General features: G+C 38.2%; 1 protein-coding gene and 1 long non-coding RNA gene across 2 annotated transcripts in view; one reads left to right on the top strand and one right to left on the bottom strand.

Moving 5' to 3' along the window:
- The window catches only part of LOC103104022 (uncharacterized), an 84974-nt gene extending 73311 nt beyond the window's left edge, over nucleotides 1–11663 (bottom strand). The window contains exon 1 of the long non-coding RNA XR_008913340.1: nucleotides 11391–11663. This is a non-coding gene — a long non-coding RNA (uncharacterized LOC103104022). The remainder of the gene's footprint in view (nucleotides 1–11390) is intronic.
- SDK1 (sidekick cell adhesion molecule 1) overlaps nucleotides 1–20370 on the top strand; it is a 1320044-nt gene that overhangs the window by 1105747 nt on the left and 193927 nt on the right. The window contains 3 exon segments of the mRNA XM_007498416.3: nucleotides 7876–7991; nucleotides 12226–12415; nucleotides 15795–15893. Of these exon segments, the coding sequence (XP_007498478.2) occupies nucleotides 7876–7991; nucleotides 12226–12415; nucleotides 15795–15893 (405 nt within the window).

Below are 20370 nucleotides of genomic sequence, written 5' to 3'. Positions count from 1 at the left end.
CCATTCTCCCCCCTTAATAAACCCCCCCCCCCCAGGCCTAGTGCTCTACCTACTGTGCTTCATAGATGCCCTTACTACAATCTATGTTAAGATGGAGTCTTTGCACTTATATTGCTTCTACAGGTTGGGACTCCCTGTTGTAATGATCTTTAAGTATGTGAAAAGCTTTTACATAGGCTAGTTACCAGCTATTCTCCACCTTTCCCAAAGACAAAATAAGAGGAAATGGCCTTAAACTATACCTGGAATTTGTATTATATAGTAAGGCAAATTTTGTGAGTAAGAGTTAGAAACTTCTGGAATGGGTTACTGATGATCTTTAAAATAGGTTGAATGTTTAAGAGTGTCCTTTTGTAAAGATGGGGGGAAATGGATTAGATGACCCCTTAAGGTTGCTTCCAAAACTGGAGAATTTTTTTAATGTCAGAAATGAAAGATTAGACCAAGCTGTGACAATGCACAAAGCAGAGATTTTTAAAGATATATTTCCTTTGATATCTTTGTCTTATTGATTTTTTAAAAGGTCTTAGAAAAGCATTTTTTAAAAGGGAACATATCTAATACTCAGTTTTCTGAAATGAAGTTCATTCTAATCCAAGAAAGAATAAACATTAATAGAACATTTCTTGGAAAACCCAAGATTTTAAGAAAATAGAAACTTGCATCGTGGTGAAGTTCCAACTTACCACAATCTGTGTTTAAATTTTGTTGTTATTACTGCCGTTTTGGTTGAACTAAATAGTGGTGTCATACCACTGTGATATGTAAATCAGACTATTTTCAGAATCTCAACATGCTAAAGGTTTTAAGAAGTTAAACAGGGGTCTGTTTGTCAATCAAAACTTACTCTGAGATTTCCAAGGACTTGTTTAAGGCCAAAGGGAGGAGATTAAATTTTTCATCTGCTCTTATCCTCTCATCTCCTCCCTGCTCTGTTCCATTTTATGAAGATGGAACCCGAGTCTCAGAGAGGGGAGAATGGAAAACAATTTGCCCAACTTAGTTGTAGAATCAGAAATACTCCCCAGAACTCTAGTATATGGCACTTTCTCCTCATGAATCAGAATTTTCAGTCTTCATCTAGGAAGGGGATAATGTATGCCCACAGTTCAGACAGTGATGTGCAATTGGATGGAAAATCTATGGAGCTCATCCTTTGGCATATATACCTTGGGCAGATGCTGCTGGTAGACTATAAATTGAGCTCAGAATTGGCAGGAGGAGGAAAGCTAGATGGATTATTGTCTTTGTGAAACTGCAAAGTTATTTGGGGGTTCCTGGGCCCATTGTAAATAGCCAGTGTTCTTCTAGTTCTTCTAGTGTATTTTTGCAAGACATAGAGTACTTCAGGCTCAGAAGAATTGAAATTAAGTATCACCCAGGGGGCAGTGGAAGAGCAAGGGTAACAGGGGCAAAATGAAACATATTCTTGACAATGAATAATGAAGAAATGGAATAAAGGCTATCACCAAAGACAAGAATGAAAGAAAAAGAAAATGGACTGGTTATGTAAAGGATGAACAATGGACGGGCCCATTTATTCCAGTGATATCATTTGGCAAGAAAAGTGGAGAAAGGCACTAGATCTTTGGGTGTTTCCCCCTCTGGCAAATTTATTGGAAGACTAAGACAAGAGTTTTTCAGAAGGGTCAGGTGTGAACAGATTCTAATCTACATCATTGAAGGAAGCACTCACTTTGAGAAGGATCCAAGCTCCACTGGAGTGTTTAAGTCTTAGACATTGAAGCAGTATGGTATGGTGGATATAGAGGTGACTTCAGCCTGCCTCTGACAAACACCAGCTCTGTGACCCTGAAAAGTCTCTAGGCTATTTTCTGAGACTAAAAAGTTACAGGGAATATACTGACAGGCATTGTAAGACAGAGGTTTCTCACCCGTGAGTTCCCTATACCAATGAAATTATAGTTCCAGTCCTATCTATTGTATCAAAGAAGACAACCTGTTAAGGTCAAAAAGTAATATCTTGCCAATATTGAATTGGTTCATCTGCCCTTCTCTAGTTCTGTTTTTTAATTTTTTTTAATTATACATATAAACAATTGTTGACAATTGTTAACTGACATTTTGCGATTCAGATTTCTCCCTCCTCTCCTCACCCCCTCCCCGTGGTGGTAAATAGTCTGATTTAGGTTATACTAGTGCTTTCATGCAATACAAATTGACATATTCTTCATGCCATCAAAGAAGGCACATACCACACATACAACAAAAAAACTTATAAAGGAAATAAGGTGAAAAATGGCATACTTTGATCTGTAATCAGACTCCAGTAGTTCCTTCTTTGGCTGTGAAGAGCATTTTTAAAATTTTTTTTAAAAGAAAACAAACAAACAAAAAACCAAACCTTTACCTTCTATCTTAGGATTAATACTGAGTATCATTCCAAGGCACTGGAGCAGTAAGGGCTAGGCAATTAAGGTTAAGTGAATTGCCCATAGTCCAAGCCATGGCTAAGAAGTATCTGAGTTCAGCTCTCAAACCACTGAGAAATCTTGCTATCCTAATAGCATTTTTCATCATGGATCCCTTGGAGTCATCTTGGAACTGTGTTTTACTGATAATAGTTCAGACCTTCACAGTTGATCATCAAATAATATTTCTGTTACCTTATACACTGTTCTGCTCTTTTTATGGAAAAGTGTGTTTTCCTCACCCTGACCCTTAGAAATAGTGAAAGAGGTTCCTTTTTGGTGAAGTAGACAAATTGGTTTGAAACAGGAACAGAGAAGTAGGTCAATTTTTACTTCATTCTTATTTTTAATTCCCCCCACCCCCCCAAAAAAACAGTCTTCCCTCTATCCCCTCCTCCCCACAAGTTGACTTACTTAACAGGAAGATGTGTAATTTCATTTGCATGGTGTTTACTTACTTAGACAGTAGATTCTTGGGGAAAAGTCTCAGGAATATTTAGCAACTTGTAACTCGTACATACTGACTCAATAAAAGACCTCTTTCTAAACCGTTTTCTGGAAGAACTGATATCTCTTACATGGAACAGAATGTTCCAAACCAAATTTAAGCAGTGTTTTGAAAAAGGTTTAAACTGGTTTCATGACACCTACAATACCCAACAAGTATAAATAAGGCCTTGTATAACATAAAAAGATTATGAAAGCAGCAGAAGTGAATGGGACTGGTGAGAGTCTAGGAGGATGCTGAAGAAATGAAGTGAGAAAAGAATAAAAATCCATCATCATCAGGAAACAGCTACTCAGATTGAGAAGAGTTTGAATAAGCCTTGAAATATGTTATTTCACTGTGCCAACATGTGTAAAAACTGGCATTTTTCTATATATTAGTAGTGTAGTGTGTATAAACTTTGGACTTACTGTCCCATTCCTTCTTGTAAGGATGGGTCAGAGCCTCACAGCTCATCTACTACATCTTCCATTCAGCTCAAGCCTCCATTATCATGTGCATACTCCCCCCCACTCCATATCAAATTAGCCTGTTGATTTCTCCTCAGTGTTTATTCACTGCTTCAATTCTCTGAAATCTTTTTTAGGAAACCAGCAGCCACATGGTTTTGACACCAGACAGAAGAACTTAGATGCTTGAGTTTCTGGGATGCTATTAGCCAATCACTGTTGCATTAGTATCATTTGAGGCCATAAAGATGTGACTTTTGACTGGCCAAAACCTAAAAATGAAGAAGTTTCTTTCCTCTTAATGTTCTAGTTTTTAGAAATCTAGCCATCCAACCTGCCATTTAACTAACCTAATCCAAGCCATTCAGTCGTACTTCATTCTAACCAGGTCTTGGGGTATAAAAATCAGCAATCACTCACTGATATGAAATACAAATTGAGCACTTAGTGTTTTTCAGTTATTGACTTCCAGGAAACAGTTAAGGAATTGAGAGGAGCATTTGTTGTGTTGCTATGGTAACTTCTTTTTTTTTTTTTTAATGGACAGGAATGGGTGCAATGCTGTGATTTTGGCCATAAAGTCTGTTTGATGCTCTCACCCTCTTCTAAGATAAAATGGGGAAATAAAATCATATAAATGTTGTTTTTTATTTTCCCCAATGAAAATGGCAGTGCTTCCTTTAATTCATAGCTGATTCAAGGTACCAGTTCATCACCCTATTTTAAATGATGAGCATATTTTAAAGCAATTTCCTGGTAAATGTCAAAGTGAAATTTACGAAGCACAGTGAGAGCAACTTGAGACAAATATAGAGATGTGCATGTGTATTATTGCAGCCCGGGTCTATGGAATAGAATGTCCTCACTCTTGAGTGGACCAAATAAAACTATAATTAGACCTAGCAAGAAAAACCAGGAGTAATGGGAGATTTACATAGGCAAGGTCCAGTTTTGTTTCTAAAACATTTGAGAAAGCTGCTGATGCTTCCATTGGTAATGGAAAGAGTTTCCTATGAGTGATTCCCATCAACTCCTTATGGGTATTAGTTGTTTATATTTTCAACTCATTAAAGTCCCATGACTTGAAAAAAATACTGGCTTCCAGTGCTCAGGCCTGATGGACAACCCACAGATGGTTAACCACAAATTCATCCTCTGCCTTCACACATGGAATACAAATTTATCTTCCTTCTGATGAGCACTCTGATAAAATTTTCTATTAGCTGGGCAGTGCTGCCTTCCCTTAAATAATTAAATAAAATATGATAGGCATCTTCACTTGGGGATCATGAGAGTGATAGCTCTCTTAAGGTCATGGATAAGCTAACATTTCCATCTTTATTGTTATACTGTTGTCATATTTCCCTTTGTCAGTCAACAATATTTATTGAGGAACTGCTACATAGGGTGCCATACAAGGCTAATGGGGACCCCTGCATAATAATATAATAGGGGACCCCTAGCATAGTTCTCTATACATACATAGCAGGCACTTACTAAATGTCAGTTAATGATATTGCTGATGAAGTGGCCCTGTTGGAACGAATTGTTATACTCTAGCAACTAGAAAGTTCTCTCAGGCTTCCTTAACTTTCTTCTAGAAAGAGCCTCAAGATGTAATGGGTAAATATGCTAAAAAGAGAGCTGGTCTTCAATCAGCTCTTAAAGTTTTCCCTTTTTTCTCCCTTCTTTAGCTTCCTTTTTTTTTATTTTGGTTGTTTTTCTCTTTAGCTAGAGAAATGATTGATATGAGAGTTGCTGGGTGAAGATCTCCAGATAAAGTTATGGCAGCTCTCTATAGATATTCATGACTTATGGCAATCTATTTTCCTTTAACATAATTATATACTTGAGAAGGAAGATAAATCTGGAAGATAAAACTGTGTCAGTGTAGGAAAATTTAAGAATCAAATTTTACGAACTCCATGTAGACAATACTATGAAGCAGAGATTTTCTGCTTGGTTTCTGGCTAATTGGTTAATGGGTAGTTAAAAATTAAATTTACATGTTAGCCTCAGTGTTGTGTGCTCACAAGTCCATTGTTTCTCTCAAAACTTTAGAGGTGAATTTTTGTTACTTTCTTTAGGCTACAAGGGAGATATTGGAGAAGGATTACATTCCTAATATGACCTTCTTTTGGAAAATTCACCAATAAAACAATGCACTTCCTTTATTCTTCTTCAGCAGCTTATTAGGATACATAGGTTTAGTATTCTAAAGTGAAAAGAGTCCTGGATTTGGCCTTAGAATACCCAGGATTGATTGCTGACTTTGCCATTTTTTAACTGAGCGGTATTGGACAAGTCACTTCATATATATGTAAAATGAGGCCACTGGCCTAAATGACTTCAAAGGTCCCTTCCAGTCCTAAATCACTGTTTTTGTGATCCTCTAATTTCTGCCTGCTTGCACAAAATTTAAAAGTAAATATGCAAATGAGAAATTAGAGAAACAAATCAGATGGAAGATATATACATATATATATATATGTAATTCAATTCAGCTAACACTAGGAAAACAGAGCCAAAACCTTCCTGCCCATACAGAGCTCACATTCAGACTTAGGGAACAATGCTATTCCAGTGCTGTACATACTGATCCCACATTTAGGGTCAAGATTTAGAGGAGTTCAAGCAAAGATACAGGTTAGAAGTAAAAAATAATAAAATAATAAAGATAACAAGCAAATTTAAAAACTGAAACAACTCTATTTTACTAAATTATAATGAGGATAATATAGACAATTCATTATTGCACATTTAATATATGCACAATAAATTGATGAGTATAACTGGTAGAGACTGTGGCCATGTCCTTTCATACCTTCTTGATGACACATATGATTCCTGACAGGTTTTCAATAACTGTGACTGCCCCTAAGATGATACTAGGATTCAGAAGGATAGTTTCTTTTCAAAACATCAATTTTTTTTTTGCCTCTCCATAATAGAACCACAGGCATTTATTGGTTCTTTTTTCTTTTCTTTTTTTCTTTTTTTGGCTGTTCTTGGTTCTTTTCTTTCTAAAGAGCCACTAGGCATCCTTGGGAAATTGGGCTTAGGAAGAGGGGAGGAAGAATTTCTCCCTTTCCATTCCCTAGCAATCAGTGATAGATTTGGGGCAGAAGCACATGTGAGTTACATGTATTTACCCATAGCTTTAAGTATATATCTAAAAAAGAATAACTGAGAATGAGCTTTCTCTAAAAAATGGCAACAACTAGGACAATAAAAAGAAGTCCTATAGAAATACATGAAAGAAGCAGAAATACTGGGCCACTTAGCCTGAAAGGATTTTATAAGACTATCTTCTTAACCCTAATTTCCTATGAAGAGGATAGATGATTTAGGTTTCCTGTGTAATGACAGCCAATCATCTACACCAGAAAAGGAAGATATATACAAGGTAGCATCAATGTTGAGCTAGCTTCATGAGAGTCTCAAGTAGAAGAATATAGAGACCTGGCCTCCATGAGAGAGAGAAGGGGGATTTCCTAAATAACATGTTTCTTGAACAAAGAAGAAAATCATCAACATGGCCAGAAGATGGTCAAAACAGAAATTCATGGCTTAGGATCAGAATTGCCTACACCTTTAAAGTACTTAGGGATTTTCCTTAAATTAAAAAAAAATTCTTAAGGTAAAAGTAGCATAACTTAATTTTATAAACTAAAATATCATATGCTCACAACTCTCTGCTTCTCTATTTTGAATAAGACCAAATACCAAGCAAAAACTGATTTTTGTAGTTCTCTGAGTTTCCATGTAAATTGTCCTTAGAAAACCTCAAATCCTACCATTTGCCCAGATCTGAATTTTTTTGTGCTTTGGTGTCTGTGAATTAAGACAACTGAATGCTACAGTGGAAAAAAGCAATGACTGAAGTCAGTGGGCATAGGCTTTGAATTCTGCCTCTAATACTTTGGGGACCCTCAGTTTCTTCATATGTAAAATAAGAAAGAGGGTTAGACAAGATGGGATGGCCTCTGAAATTCAGCTAGCTCATGATCTGACTTTTTCTAACTTTTTTTGAGATAAGGGTCTTTCCTTTATTTCCATTAAGTTAATTAAGGCAATGATAATACAAAATTCTTGGTTAAACTCATTCAGGAAATGCGAATAAGCTTCTGAGTATCTAAGGATTTCTGATATTAATTGCTAATATTGAAGAGATTTATATTTCTATTGTTCCAAGATGAGTTTAATTCTGATCACTCCTAAGTATTCAGAAGGCATTTTAATTTCAAGAACAGTTTTATCATTAATATTCAGCATAAAATGGGCTCATGGTCAAGCTGCTCCATAGTCTGTGCAAGCATTGCTCTCATATGTGTATGTGTTATTTTCCCCATTGGAAAAAACTCCTTGGGGGCAGGAGTTTTTTTGTCTTTATTTCCCCAGCAACTGGCACAATGCTTGGCATCTAGTAGGCACTTAATTGTTTCTCTGATTGGTCACTGACTTTCCTAATTTCTGTTCCCTGCAGTTCCATCAGCTGCCCCTGAAAATGTATCTGTTGAGGCTGTAAGTTCCACTCAGATTTTAATAACGTGGGCTTCTGTACCTGAACAAGATCAGAATGGACTCATACTGGGTTATAAGGTATAAATGTAGATACTGTTTTTTTATTTGATATTTATGAGTTTTAAAGGTGCCATTTGTTTTGAATTTGTTACACCAAACTATTTCCCATTACTTTCTTCCGCAAACCCTCTTCTTCAGGGAGCCTGGTGTCCTCACTGTCCTTTTTGCACTCACCATTCTCAATCCCACCTTTAAGTTTTTGTTCATTTTGTCCCACCTGCCTAACATGGCCCTGCTCTTCCCTCCATGTGTCTGGAGCATCTAAGGCCCAGCATCTTCACACAGACTTTGATCAAGCCACATTGATCTCTTCCTTAACTGATCTCTGATAGCTCTTGGCTCTAAATATAATCAGCACTGAATTAAAGAGGCTTCTATTATTCTATAATTATCTTGTGTTTTATCTTCTCACCTAAACTACAAGATCTTTGAGGAGAAGATCCACATAATCTGAGCAGATAAATACTGTAGGTGGTCAGAAAATATATAGAAACAAATTGTCCCACAGGGCCAGACCCTCAGCATCTTGTTGCCCTGAGTCTTAAAAGGACACAGTAAAGGGCTATTTTTTTCACCCCTGACTTCAGCCTTAAAGTAAAGACTTCAGCCTCCTAGAAGCTATATAAAGAAATACTTCTGTAACACATGGAGCTCAACCTTAGAGAAACAGGTCCCTCCAAAAGGTTTTCCACTCTCCCTCGCTAGTTCTTCAAGCACAGATGAAACATGAGCACTTGTATATATTAGCATTTAAAAGCTGGGTGGCTCAGTGGACAGAGAACCAGGTCTAGAGATGGGATGACCTGGGTTCAAATTTGGCCTCAGACACTTCCTAGCTGTGTGACCCTGGGCAAACTTAATCCAATTGACTAGCCTTTACCATTCTTCTGCCTTGGAGCCAATACTTAATAAAGGTAAACCCTTACTTTCCATCTTAGAATTCATACTATGTATTGGTTCCAAGGCAAAAGAGTGGTAAATGCTAATCACATGGATTAAGTGACTTGCCCAGGGTCACACAGCTGGGAAGACTCTGAGATCACATTTGAACCCAGAACCTCTCATCTCTAGTCCTAGTTCTCTGTCCATTGAGTCACGTAGCTACCTCTAAAAGTATTTAAAAAATTCGATCATGAGGTGATTTAGATGTCAACTGAGGGTCCCTTACAACTCAAAAAAATTCTGATTCTATGAGGCATGTGGCTCTGTAGTCCATAAATATGCCCAAGTCCTTTTCTTAGTCCATTTTTGTTTTCCAGGAAGAGAAATTACCTAATTGTTACATGCATCATGACTCCCTTTTATTATAGAGATTATCAATATATTAATTTATTCTTATAATAATATAATGGTGTAATTATAACACAGTATAACATAAAATATAATATATTGATAACATTACATATTAAATATGTAATTATTATGTTATTTTATTTTAAAATAATATTTGTGTAACACTTTATAGTTGGTAAAGCATTTTATAAACATTGTCTCACTTGAATCTCACAGCAATCCTGAATGGTAGGGATGGCAAGTATTATTATCTTCATTTTACTGATGAAGACACTAAAAGAGTTTAAAGAATTTATTCTTCCTGACTCCAAAGTTTATCATTCTGTTCACTATACCATTCTGCCACACTTCAATTAAGGGTTGTAAGGTTTTGAGGTGAAGGATAATGTCTTATTATTTCTTTTAATAACAGCTAATCATAATAATAACTAGCATTTACATAGTACTTTGAGTATTGTAAAGCACTTCAGAAATATTTAATTTGATCCTCACAACTACCCTCAGAGGTAGTTCCTATTATTAGCCCCATTTTACACAGTAAACTGAGGCAAGGGAGATTAAATGAAACAACTCCCTTACCCCCTGTCTCTCTGTTGACCTCCAATCCCAGATCTCCAACTGTCTTTCAAACATCTTGAACTGGATGCCCAGCAGACATCTTAAATTCAACCTGTATAAAGTATTGCTCATTATCTTTCCCCCTAAATGCTTCCTACCTCTAAACCTCCCCTGTTCCTGGAAAGGGCAGTGCTATCCTCCCAACATCTACATTCACAACCTAAGGGTCATCCTGATCTCCTCACTATTTCTTATCCTTCATATACAAGCTGTTGCCAAGGCCTGTGGATTTCACTTTTGCAACATCTCTCAAATGTGCCTCCTTCTCCCCTGTGACATTGCCACCACTCTGGTGCAGGCCCTCATCACCACTCACCTTGATCGAGTGATCAAGATGACCTGCTGGCAGGTCTGCCACCTCAAGTCTCTCCCCACTTCCAGTCTATCCTCCATCATTCACCAAAGGAATTTTCCTAATTTATAGGTCTAACTCAGCCCTTGCTCTTCCATCAAAGATCAAAGACAAAATCCTCTGTTTAGCCTTCAAAACCCTTTATAACCTAGCCCACTTCTACCTTTCCAGCCTTCTTATACCTTTGTCCCTGATGTGTGCCCATAGATCTAATGACACTAACCCCCTTACTCTTTCACAAACAAGACCCTCCAACCTCTCAGCTCCAGGCTTTTCTCTGCCTGTCCTCCATGCCTAGAATGCTCTTCCCTCCTCCTCCCCACTTACTGCCTTCCCTGACTCCTTTAAGTCCCGCGTTAAATCCAGCCCCTCTGGATTCTATTGCCTTCCTTCTGTCAATTGTTTCCTATTCATCCTGAGTATAGCTTGTTTGTTGTTTGCTTGTTATCTTCCCCACTAGATTGTAAACTCCTTGAGGGTAGGGACTGTCTTTTGCCTCATTTTATATCTCTGTGCTAAGCATAGTGCCTGGAAAATAGCAGGCACTTAGTAAATATTGATTGATTGATTGATTGATAGCTCATAGCCTCCCATTTAAACATTCCTTTCTGACTCAGTGGTTCTGAAAGCCCTTCACAGTAATGAAACTGAGGCAGACAGGGCTTAAGTGACTTAAGAAAGTCAAACAGCGAGTAAGTATTTGAGACTAGATTTGATTTCAGGTCTTCCCGACTGGACATCTGATACTATAGTAAACTGCTCCACTATTCCGCCACTCTCCCTCTTCCTTTCTATTACCCAGGGCACCCAACATTTCTCATCTGGATCTAGGCCCTATTGACCCGATTCCCACCATTAGTGTTGCAGATTTTGATTGTGTCTCCTGTGAAATTTTGACTCTCAAGATTATCCTTATATGGTGGTCTTCCGGCCCTTAAATCACTCTAGCTTCCATTCTCTTCACCTTTTGTGGAACTAGTCATTCTTTGTTAAAGTGCAATGCAGAGGGATGGTAGTTTTACATAATGGAAGGAATGTTTCTGGCTTGTACTACCCTTTTTTGATGATGTCCCTAATTTTCTTGTCCCTTTTGTTGGCTGCAGCTACATACTGTACTAACATTCTCAGAGAACAAATAGCCCCAGATCCCTTACCTTGGTTTTGAACTAGTAGCTCACAGCCTCCCATTTAGACATTCCTTTCTGATTCATTGGTTCTGAAAGCCCTTCGAAGTAATGTAACCTCATCTGGAAATCCCAGAAACCAGAGACGGCTTATGAAGAAGTAACTGAACAGTCTTCAGGCACTGCTTGCCTCATTTCCCAAAGTCCCTTCTGTCTGATTAGCCATCATTCTCCAGAAGCATGAACAAAGTTTTCCCTTGGGATGGTATAAATGTGAGGACCATTGGTTCTTCCCTCAGAAGGCTGTATGTCTTTATTATCAAGACTTTGTGATGGAAGACACAATTTGTACCCTTCCAGTTGGACACCAACTCTTTCAAATAACAAAGAAGAAAATAGCTTTTCAAACTGTGGACAGTGAACACTCTAACTAAATGTTGCAATTTTATCAACACTGTCCTTCTCCCCCACTCCATCCCCTCCAAAATGCCATCTTTAAATATTGGAGCCATTATTCTCATGCACAGTTACTTAAAAAAAAATCTTACCTTTTGTTTTAGAAACAATACTATGTATCAGTTCCAAGGCAGAAAAGCAGAAAGGGCTAGGCAGTGCGGGTTAAGTGACTTGCCCAGGGTCCTACAGCTAGGACGTATCTGAGGTCAAATTTGAACCCAGGACTTTCCAATCTCTGGGCATAGCTCTCAATCCACTGAGTCACCAAGCTGCCCAACACAGTTTTCAGGGGAAATGCAGTAATGTCTTTAGCCTCTATCTAAAAACATCCCACGATATCCATGTTGGGGTTTGTGTACAGATGTATTGCATTATAATAACTATTCCCTCATGTCTGTTGATGCTTCAGATTCTATTCAAGGCCAAAGATTTGGATTCCGAACCCAAAACCCATGTAGTAAGAGGGAATCACACACAGTCAGTTCTCCTGGCAGGGCTGCGGAAGTATGTGCTCTATGAGCTCCAGGTGCTGGCATTCACACGCATTGGAAATGGAGTCCCAAGCTCTCCTCCCATTTTAGAGCGAACCAAGGATGATGGTGAGTTGATGATTTGCACCTTTGCTTTCCCCATTCGTTTTCCAGATTTTCCTTTCTAATCATAACAATTTGGATTTTTGTCATTTTCAACTTAATTTTCAAACTAATTTTTTTTCTGTTGATGAAAACAAAACAAAGTTGTTTTTCAGTCACAGAGCATTTATATGGCCAATTTCAGCCTGGAGTGAATTTTTACAGCCTAATTATGAACCTATGCAGAATTTCAATCATATCTCTGCAATAGACAGTGCTGTAGTAAGGAGCAGTAAATGCTGGCTTGGGTTGGGACTATAAAAGATATAAAACTGGCATTCTATTTGGTGTCTATACAAATCCAGAAAAAAAAAATCTGTTATTGACCTGTATGCCTCAATCCTCCTGATGCTTCTTCCACTTCTCACTGTTTGCATTACCAGAGATAATTAGAAGTTCCCTTATACAGTTTGATGTGTTTGAAGGGCTTGGAGAACTCCCCAGATTCCTGTATTAGCAGGACTGAATAACAAGTACATCCTTACTGCTTTGTTTTTATGGAAGTTTAAATCATCAGTAAATATGTTTTTTCCGCTTTGCAGATGTCAAACACTTAAAGGTTAGCTCCTTTACATTTTCATTATTAAGTAGAGTATAATGAATATGTCAAGGGAAAAAATTATTGATCCTAATAAAAAAAATCCACCTTGGGAATCAAAAGCTCCTAACAAATGAAATAACTGTAAATTTTCTTAAGCAACTTTATTGAAGTAATTAAGTTAGCTGCAAACATGTTTGAACTGCTGAGTGAAAGCTCTATTTTCTCACCTTAGTCTGAGAGATGGAGGCTACTGGGCTTTGCCCAGATAAAGAACACGATAATCCCTAATTGTTTTGTCTTTCCTGTAAGCCAAGCACTCAGGGACACGTGGGGCCACTTTGGTAAGAAGGAAAATGGGGGCAAGATCTTTGTTATAAAACTCAGTAGGGAAAGCGAGTCCTTTGAAAGCCATGAACCAAAAGGAGATAGGGAAATTGTTGAAGCTATTCAAGTAGAGTCAATTATAGTCATTTCCTCCAAAAGTACATGTTGGCGAGTGACAAAGATTGTTCTCTCTCCACGCTACCAACATAAACATGTTGTGTCTCCCTCTCTATTCAAATTTAATTAAAACTATCAGCCTGAATGATAACACAGGTGGAATTTATGCTACAGGCCAATTTCGGTGCCTACACAATTTTGAATTAGCACCAACTTGTGAACCTGAGACAGAAGATTTGACTGCCAGTTGTCTCCTCTGTTAATGTGCTCATGGCCTCATTTGTGTACTTGCTATGCTCCAACACAGGTGTTCATAATGCATATTCAAAGTCAGCAAGGCAGGTCTCTGAGTGAGCTTGGGGGAGAGGAGAAAGGGGCATAGATCCCCACAGCCATGCGAAGGGTTGAAACAGATATATTTCATTTAGCATAACTAGATCCATGAGCCTTCTTTCCTGCTGTGTAATCAGGTATTGAGTTACCAGAAAGAAATGTGATGATGGAATCATTTTTACACAGGTCACACAACTTATTTGCCTAATCATTCATGTAAATATATCTTACAAGGACTCTGACATCCTAGTTTCTTGGTGCCCTTGTAACACACAAAGAACCGAGATAGCCATCTGTGTCTAGTCAGCTCTCAATTAGCATGGATAATTGAAAATCACAAATGATATTTTAAAATATCATTTCAAAAGATAATTTTAGCCTCTTGAACAAGGTCTCATAGCTGGAAAGACAAACACAGAGCTGGATTAAATGACCTAAATTTTTCCTTTTCCTTTCACACAAGGCCACTAGTATAGATTGGAGTTATGATCCACTAATGGAACTGTGAGAAAATATTTAAAATGTTAAAGGGTATTGAGCAGGAGAGATAAAGAAGAGAAGAAAGGGACCTAGATAATCTATAAACTGGGAAAACAGCCCCTGAGAAATCAAGACCTGACAATATGATCCCCATGGCTTTGCCTTCATTGCATTTTTAAGTTCTTAGACTCTTAATACTTGTGAAGCAGGTTCCAGTGCCTAACCTGTGTTTGTATGGATTTATCTGTGTACATATTGTACTTCCCCCCACTGACCAGTAGAATAGGAACTCTGAGAGCAAGGACTATTTCATATTTTTGTGCTGATGTGAACAGTATCTGTCAAATAGGATGAGATCAAAAAATGCTTATTGAATATAAGTGAATTTCCATTTTTCAAATGAACTGACTAAAGTACAGAAGGTGTAATGATTACTCCAAGATAGCATAGCAAATTGGTATCTAAATTTAGATTATTTATTTAATTACTTCCATTTTGCAGGTGTAGCCATCAATTGTCAATTGATAAACATTTTTTAAGTGCCCACAATTTATCAGGCACTGTACTAAGTCCTGTGGATAGAAAAAGGTCAAAGATATTCCCTGCCCTCAAGGATTTTATGATCTAATGGGCAATCTGCAATATGCAGACACATATATACAGAACAAGTTACATACAGAGAAACTTAAGAGAGGGAAGATGTTGAATTTAAAAGATATTGCATGGTAGGGCAGTTGGATTGAGATGTGGATTGAGAGTCAGGTCTGGAGACAAGGGTCCTGGGTTCAGATCTAGCCTCAGACACTTCCTAGCTATGTGACCCTGGGCAAGTCACTAAACCGCCATTGCCTAGCCTTTACCACTCTTCTACCTTAGAATCAATACTGATTCTAAGGTGAAGGTGGAAGGGTTTAAAAGATTAAAAAAAATTGGGGAAGGCTTTCTGCAGAAGATGAGAGTTTAGTGTGTGTGTGTGTGTGGGGGGGTATATAGATATAGTGGTTAATACAGTAATCTAGCCAAGCTTCCTATTTACTCTTCATGCCAATAAAGGCATTCAAAACATTTATTAAATACATACTCTATACGGAGCATTTTGATAGGTACTAGGGCAGGTACTGGGTTTAGGTAAGATATAATCCCTGCCCTTATGGAGCTCACATTTTAGTAGGGAAATATGACGCCCCCACAGATTTCTAGAATATGTAATATGACGGTGCACCTAACAATGTACCTTACCCTGTGTTAGGTGCTATGTTCCAAGTTTTAGATTCTGTCATTTCAAATATAGGCAGGATAAAATGAGGAAATTCCTCAGACTTCTATAGTTACAGCCTGTTCCCTTTATAGTCCAGCTGTGTTCCAAAAGCTTGTTTTTGCAAGTCAGTTGTTTCTAATTTGGAACACATTTTCTTGGAGTAACAGTTTCTTGCACCCTAGTTAGGTGGCCAGGCCAGCACACCGAAACCTTTTTGCTCCATAATGTGCCTGAAAGATGCTATTAAGTGCCTACGATCTGGTTCACTGAAATGTCGGGTTTATTTCTTTCAGCTCCAGGTCCTCCTGTGAGACTTGTGTTTCCTGAAGTGAGGCTGACCTCAGTGCGGATTGTGTGGCAACCACCAGAGGAACCCAATGGGATTATTCTGGGTAAGAGAGGGGAATATGAGTGAATCATTTCTAGACATGGGCAAATGTCTGGAAAAGCAGGGCTTGAGAAAGGAGAAAGCCCACTGAGGACTTCCATTTAGAGGGCAGATCTAAGAACTAAAAAAATCACAGCTGTGCCTGTCTCTTCCCCCCATTCTTTTGTGGGATATGCTCTCTAAGTTTTCCATGAAATTAAACTTCCATTTTATGGGCTCTCCAGGGCTTCTTTCCCTCTGTGTATACACTGTTCTCATGCCACTGGTAGAGTTGTCTGAAATTAACTTGCCATTCAGCTTTGAACTCAGTATACGGCTGGGACCAAGATTTGATAAGCAACTTGCTCATTTCTGACAGAAGATATATACTCAGTTTTGCTCCCCTGGTCTCAGCACCATCTGTGACCTGCCAGGAAGTACAGAACTTGTATATTATCTTTTCCAGATTTTAAGAGAATACTCTGCTGGAGCCCAGTGGATGCATTTGCTTTGGACTTTCCATCCAGGGAGGCAGTTTATGATGAGTCCTAAAGCTTCTACTCCCTAGGGATAGCTCCTAATATTAAAAATTAATGGTCCCTACTTGAAGACAAAACATGTACTTGCATGTTTCTATAAATACTGTATGAAAAGACTGTGATACTCATCTTATTCTGACAGTGACCCTTTGTTAGTATTCCCTAGAGTTGTGGAGTTTGTGTTGGTCAATTATTTTTTTTTTTGGTGGGGGGAGATAGTTTATGATTATAGAATCTCTGAGTTGGGTGACCTTTTGAATTGCAGGTTCTTGCTACAGGAATTGTAAATTATTAGTTCTAGGAGTGCTTTGTTTAGGTGTTCATTGCCTTCAGAGCCTTCAAATAATTCATCTGGCAGAAAAGAAACTGGGAAATTATTAGACCAAGTCCTAAAACAAATGAGGGGAGTATGACATTTCCCCCTAAGTTTCTTAAAATAAGAGCTCCCAGAGATCTTCCTTACAACCAGAGATACACTGCTTTGCTTTAACCCTTCCTTCCATGGTTATTCCTTTTTTTTTTAAACCTTTACTTTCTGACCTAGCAAGAGGAAGGCAGTTGGGGTTAAATGACATACCCAGGGTCATGCAGCCAGGAAGTGATTGAAGTCAGATTTGAACCCAGATCCTCTCTAAACCAGGTCTAGCACTTTATCCACTGAATCCATTGCCCCCCTCTCACAATTATTCTTAACCAAGGATAGGTGTTTCAGACACTACAGGAAAGTATTGCCAATTACCACAGAGAGAACAAGTTGGCATTGTGGCTTAGTAGAAAGATAAATAAGCTTCAAATCACAGTGAGAATGAGTTCAAATCCCAGTTTTGCCACCAACTAGCTGTGAAATTATGGGCAAATCATTTAGCTTTATTGAGCCTTAGTCTTCTCATTTTTAAAGTGAGGAGTCTGGATGAGATGGCCTTCCTAGCTCCACAAACTATAAGCCAGAGAAAAGTATATGCTCTGAATGCAATATAAACAGTATTGGGGAGTTTGAAAGGATCTCCACTCACTTTTTCTGTTGACTCATTCTTTATTCTTTGGCTCATCCTTTTGGCTCCCCTTTTAGCTCATCCTTCCTTATGCAAGGACATTGTCTTTTCTTCCACTAGCTCCTTACTCCAAGGTGACAACAGCTGTTCAAAGTTCCCACAGGCAGTTGTCTCTATATTTAGGCTTTTAAAAAGTCGAACCTATGATTTATTCCAATAGGCCTCACCATTTGTGACCTTCCCCCCTAAAAGATCAATACCTCTTCTACAACTTATAAAGTTTTAAAGCATTTCCCAAGGCACTCAAAAAATCCACATGATTAGAATCTTTAATAGGAAATAAAACCCAAAATAATAAATATTTACTGAATAATTACTTTGGCTAGGGTTTTGTGCCAGGTGATTTGGGGGATATAAAACTAGTAAGATACAGTGCAAGCCCTCAACAGTCTTGGAGTCAAATTTTTTACTTTTAGACAAATAATTGAAAAACTAAATGGCGATACAGCACCTTACCAATTCTTACTTTTTTTCAACTCCTACTGCTTATGTAAAACCTTCCCATATCACTCTAGCCTGAAATCGCCTGTCTTTATACTAAACTCCCCCATCAACAATTATAGACTGTACAATTCAGAGGACAATTAATCATGGCAAGCCTCATAACATCTCTTCTATTCTTATCTTGAATGGTTATTTAAAGACCAAAGTATAATTATGTAAAATTTCACATATTTGTATATTATTTCTACAGTTAAGTTGGAAACTCCTCCAGTGCAAGGACTCAATATTTTTCATCATTACCCTTTGCAACATTCTCAGTGCATTACACAGAGTAGGATCATGGATTCTAAACTAGAAGGGCCCTTCAAGGTGATGTAGTCCAATTTTATCATTCTTTAGATGAGGAAACTGAGACCCAGAAAGTGGGTCCTGTCCAAGTGACTTATCCCAGCTAATATAAGTGGAAAATGGCAGAGCCAAGGTCCAAATCCTGCTTCTCTGATTCTATATCCAATCCCCTCTCCACTGCTCCATGTGTACAATCAACTTGGTCAATTTTTGTTGATTTGATTTGTTTAGTCCATCCAGTTGAACTAGAACAGAGGAACTATGAATGGAACTAATGAGAAGTTTACCTGGAAAAGTAAGTTATAGCCAGCATGCAGAAGACTTGGAATGCCAGATGGAGGCATTTGAGCTTTATCCTAGAGACCCTGTGGATCTTCAGTTGGATTCTGAAACCAAAGTACATGTAGTAAGAGGGGACCACACATGGTCAGTGCTCTCAGGAGGTTGTCAGGACATAAGTTCTAGAGCCTGCCTTTGAACATGAGAGAATACTGTATATGCAACAAAAAGGCAAAAAGAGCATGAGAAGCAAAAGGGAGAATAGTGTTTAAATGTCTTCAGCCTTCTAGCTTGTCCTCACAGACCATGACAAAACAGGCAAAAAATAAATTAGTACCATAGCTATCTCCCACACAGAAGACAGCACACACTTAAATTACTTTTCTAGAAATGGCATTTAGTCATAATTGTAATAAACATTTCCTAGGTATTGTAGCCAGCATATGAAATTGGAAATTGCTGGTAGAAATATGTAAAAACAACTTCATAAGGCGCAAAACAACCATACATGGAGAAGAGAAAACATCTTTTTGCAAGACTGGCTTTAGCTCCAGAGATCTTGAATCAATGTTCTTGCTCTTACAGCTTGGCCTTCTCAGTCTACAAGCACCTTGGCAGCCAGTGTTTTTGTAATCTATATCAAAACATGCTCTTGCATTTCAAAAAGAGATTAACAGCATGAAACACACAGGCAGGAGCCTACAGGGAAGACCGCTTGCTTATTTGCTTAAATATTTTACTATGGAGAGCTTTTAGCATTTAGAGCCTTCCTTTGGGGAATGCAGTAGTAACCACTGGAAAACGGCTGTCTTCCCCATACTCACCAATGCACTACACATGCTTAACTGCTATTAAACTAAAGTGATGCATTACTAAGAATCTGCATTCATCCTGCCCCTAAGTGTATTTTTTGACTAGGCAAGCCAGTCTCTGCACCCTTCTATTCCCTGGTTAGCATTCCTCCTGGCCTCCATGTATCTAACATTTACCTGGAGCTTATTACAAAAGTATGCACCAGAACTCCTCTGAGAATTAAGAACTAAATTGAATGTAATCCATGTTTGCAAATTCATATTTTGATCCAATGTTTCCTTTGCACGCTCCTGGCTCTCAAACAGATAAGCTATAAAATCAACACACCGCACAGCCACTTTACTAGGCCGTCTTGAACCTCCCAATATCCTTCAACTTTTTGTAGGTTCTCTAACCAATTAATAATTGTTTGTATTTTGGGTGCATCACAGCCCCCACAAGCCAGTACGGCTGGCTTTGTCTGGTGACTAGGACACCAGCCGCGTTAGTATGCACCGTATAAGGCAATCTTCTGGCTTCTTTGCTATGGGCAATCGAATGGTGGTGCTACAATGACCTAACATTTAACAGTCAGCTTAAACTGCTGTCTTTTGTTTATTCAGAAAGCGCAAGACGTATGAAATTGCTTGCAGCCGTGCAAAACATATTTTAGAAGATGCTAATGCCAGGCTAAATACAACTTTTACAAAATGAGCTCCGCTCCCCTGAAATGACTACTGGATCAGAAGGAACAAAGATGCTTGAGATGGCCAAAAAACACCTTTCTGGTTGCTCATTCTGACTCCCGCTCTAAAGCAAAATCTTTTGTCAATAAATTACTCTTGCCAATTCTTACAAACTCCATTGTCTCCTGGACTAGCATCTGATTTCTACCCTTCAGGGGGAAAAAAATTGCTTATTGTCCTAAACCCTGGTATGGTTCTTCTTTGGCTCTGTTTTTCTTTGATTCTTTCTATTTCCTCAACCTCTAAGCTATTTTCAGAAATCGGCAGAGCCTTCCATTGCATCATATTTTTCATACTTTGTG

This window comes from Monodelphis domestica, chromosome 7 (assembly GCF_027887165.1).
Source record: "Monodelphis domestica isolate mMonDom1 chromosome 7, mMonDom1.pri, whole genome shotgun sequence".
In the NCBI taxonomy this organism is placed as follows: domain Eukaryota; kingdom Metazoa; phylum Chordata; class Mammalia; order Didelphimorphia; family Didelphidae; genus Monodelphis; species Monodelphis domestica.
Note: the sequence above shows the minus strand (reverse complement) of the source record. Positions and strands in the feature narration are given on the sequence as shown.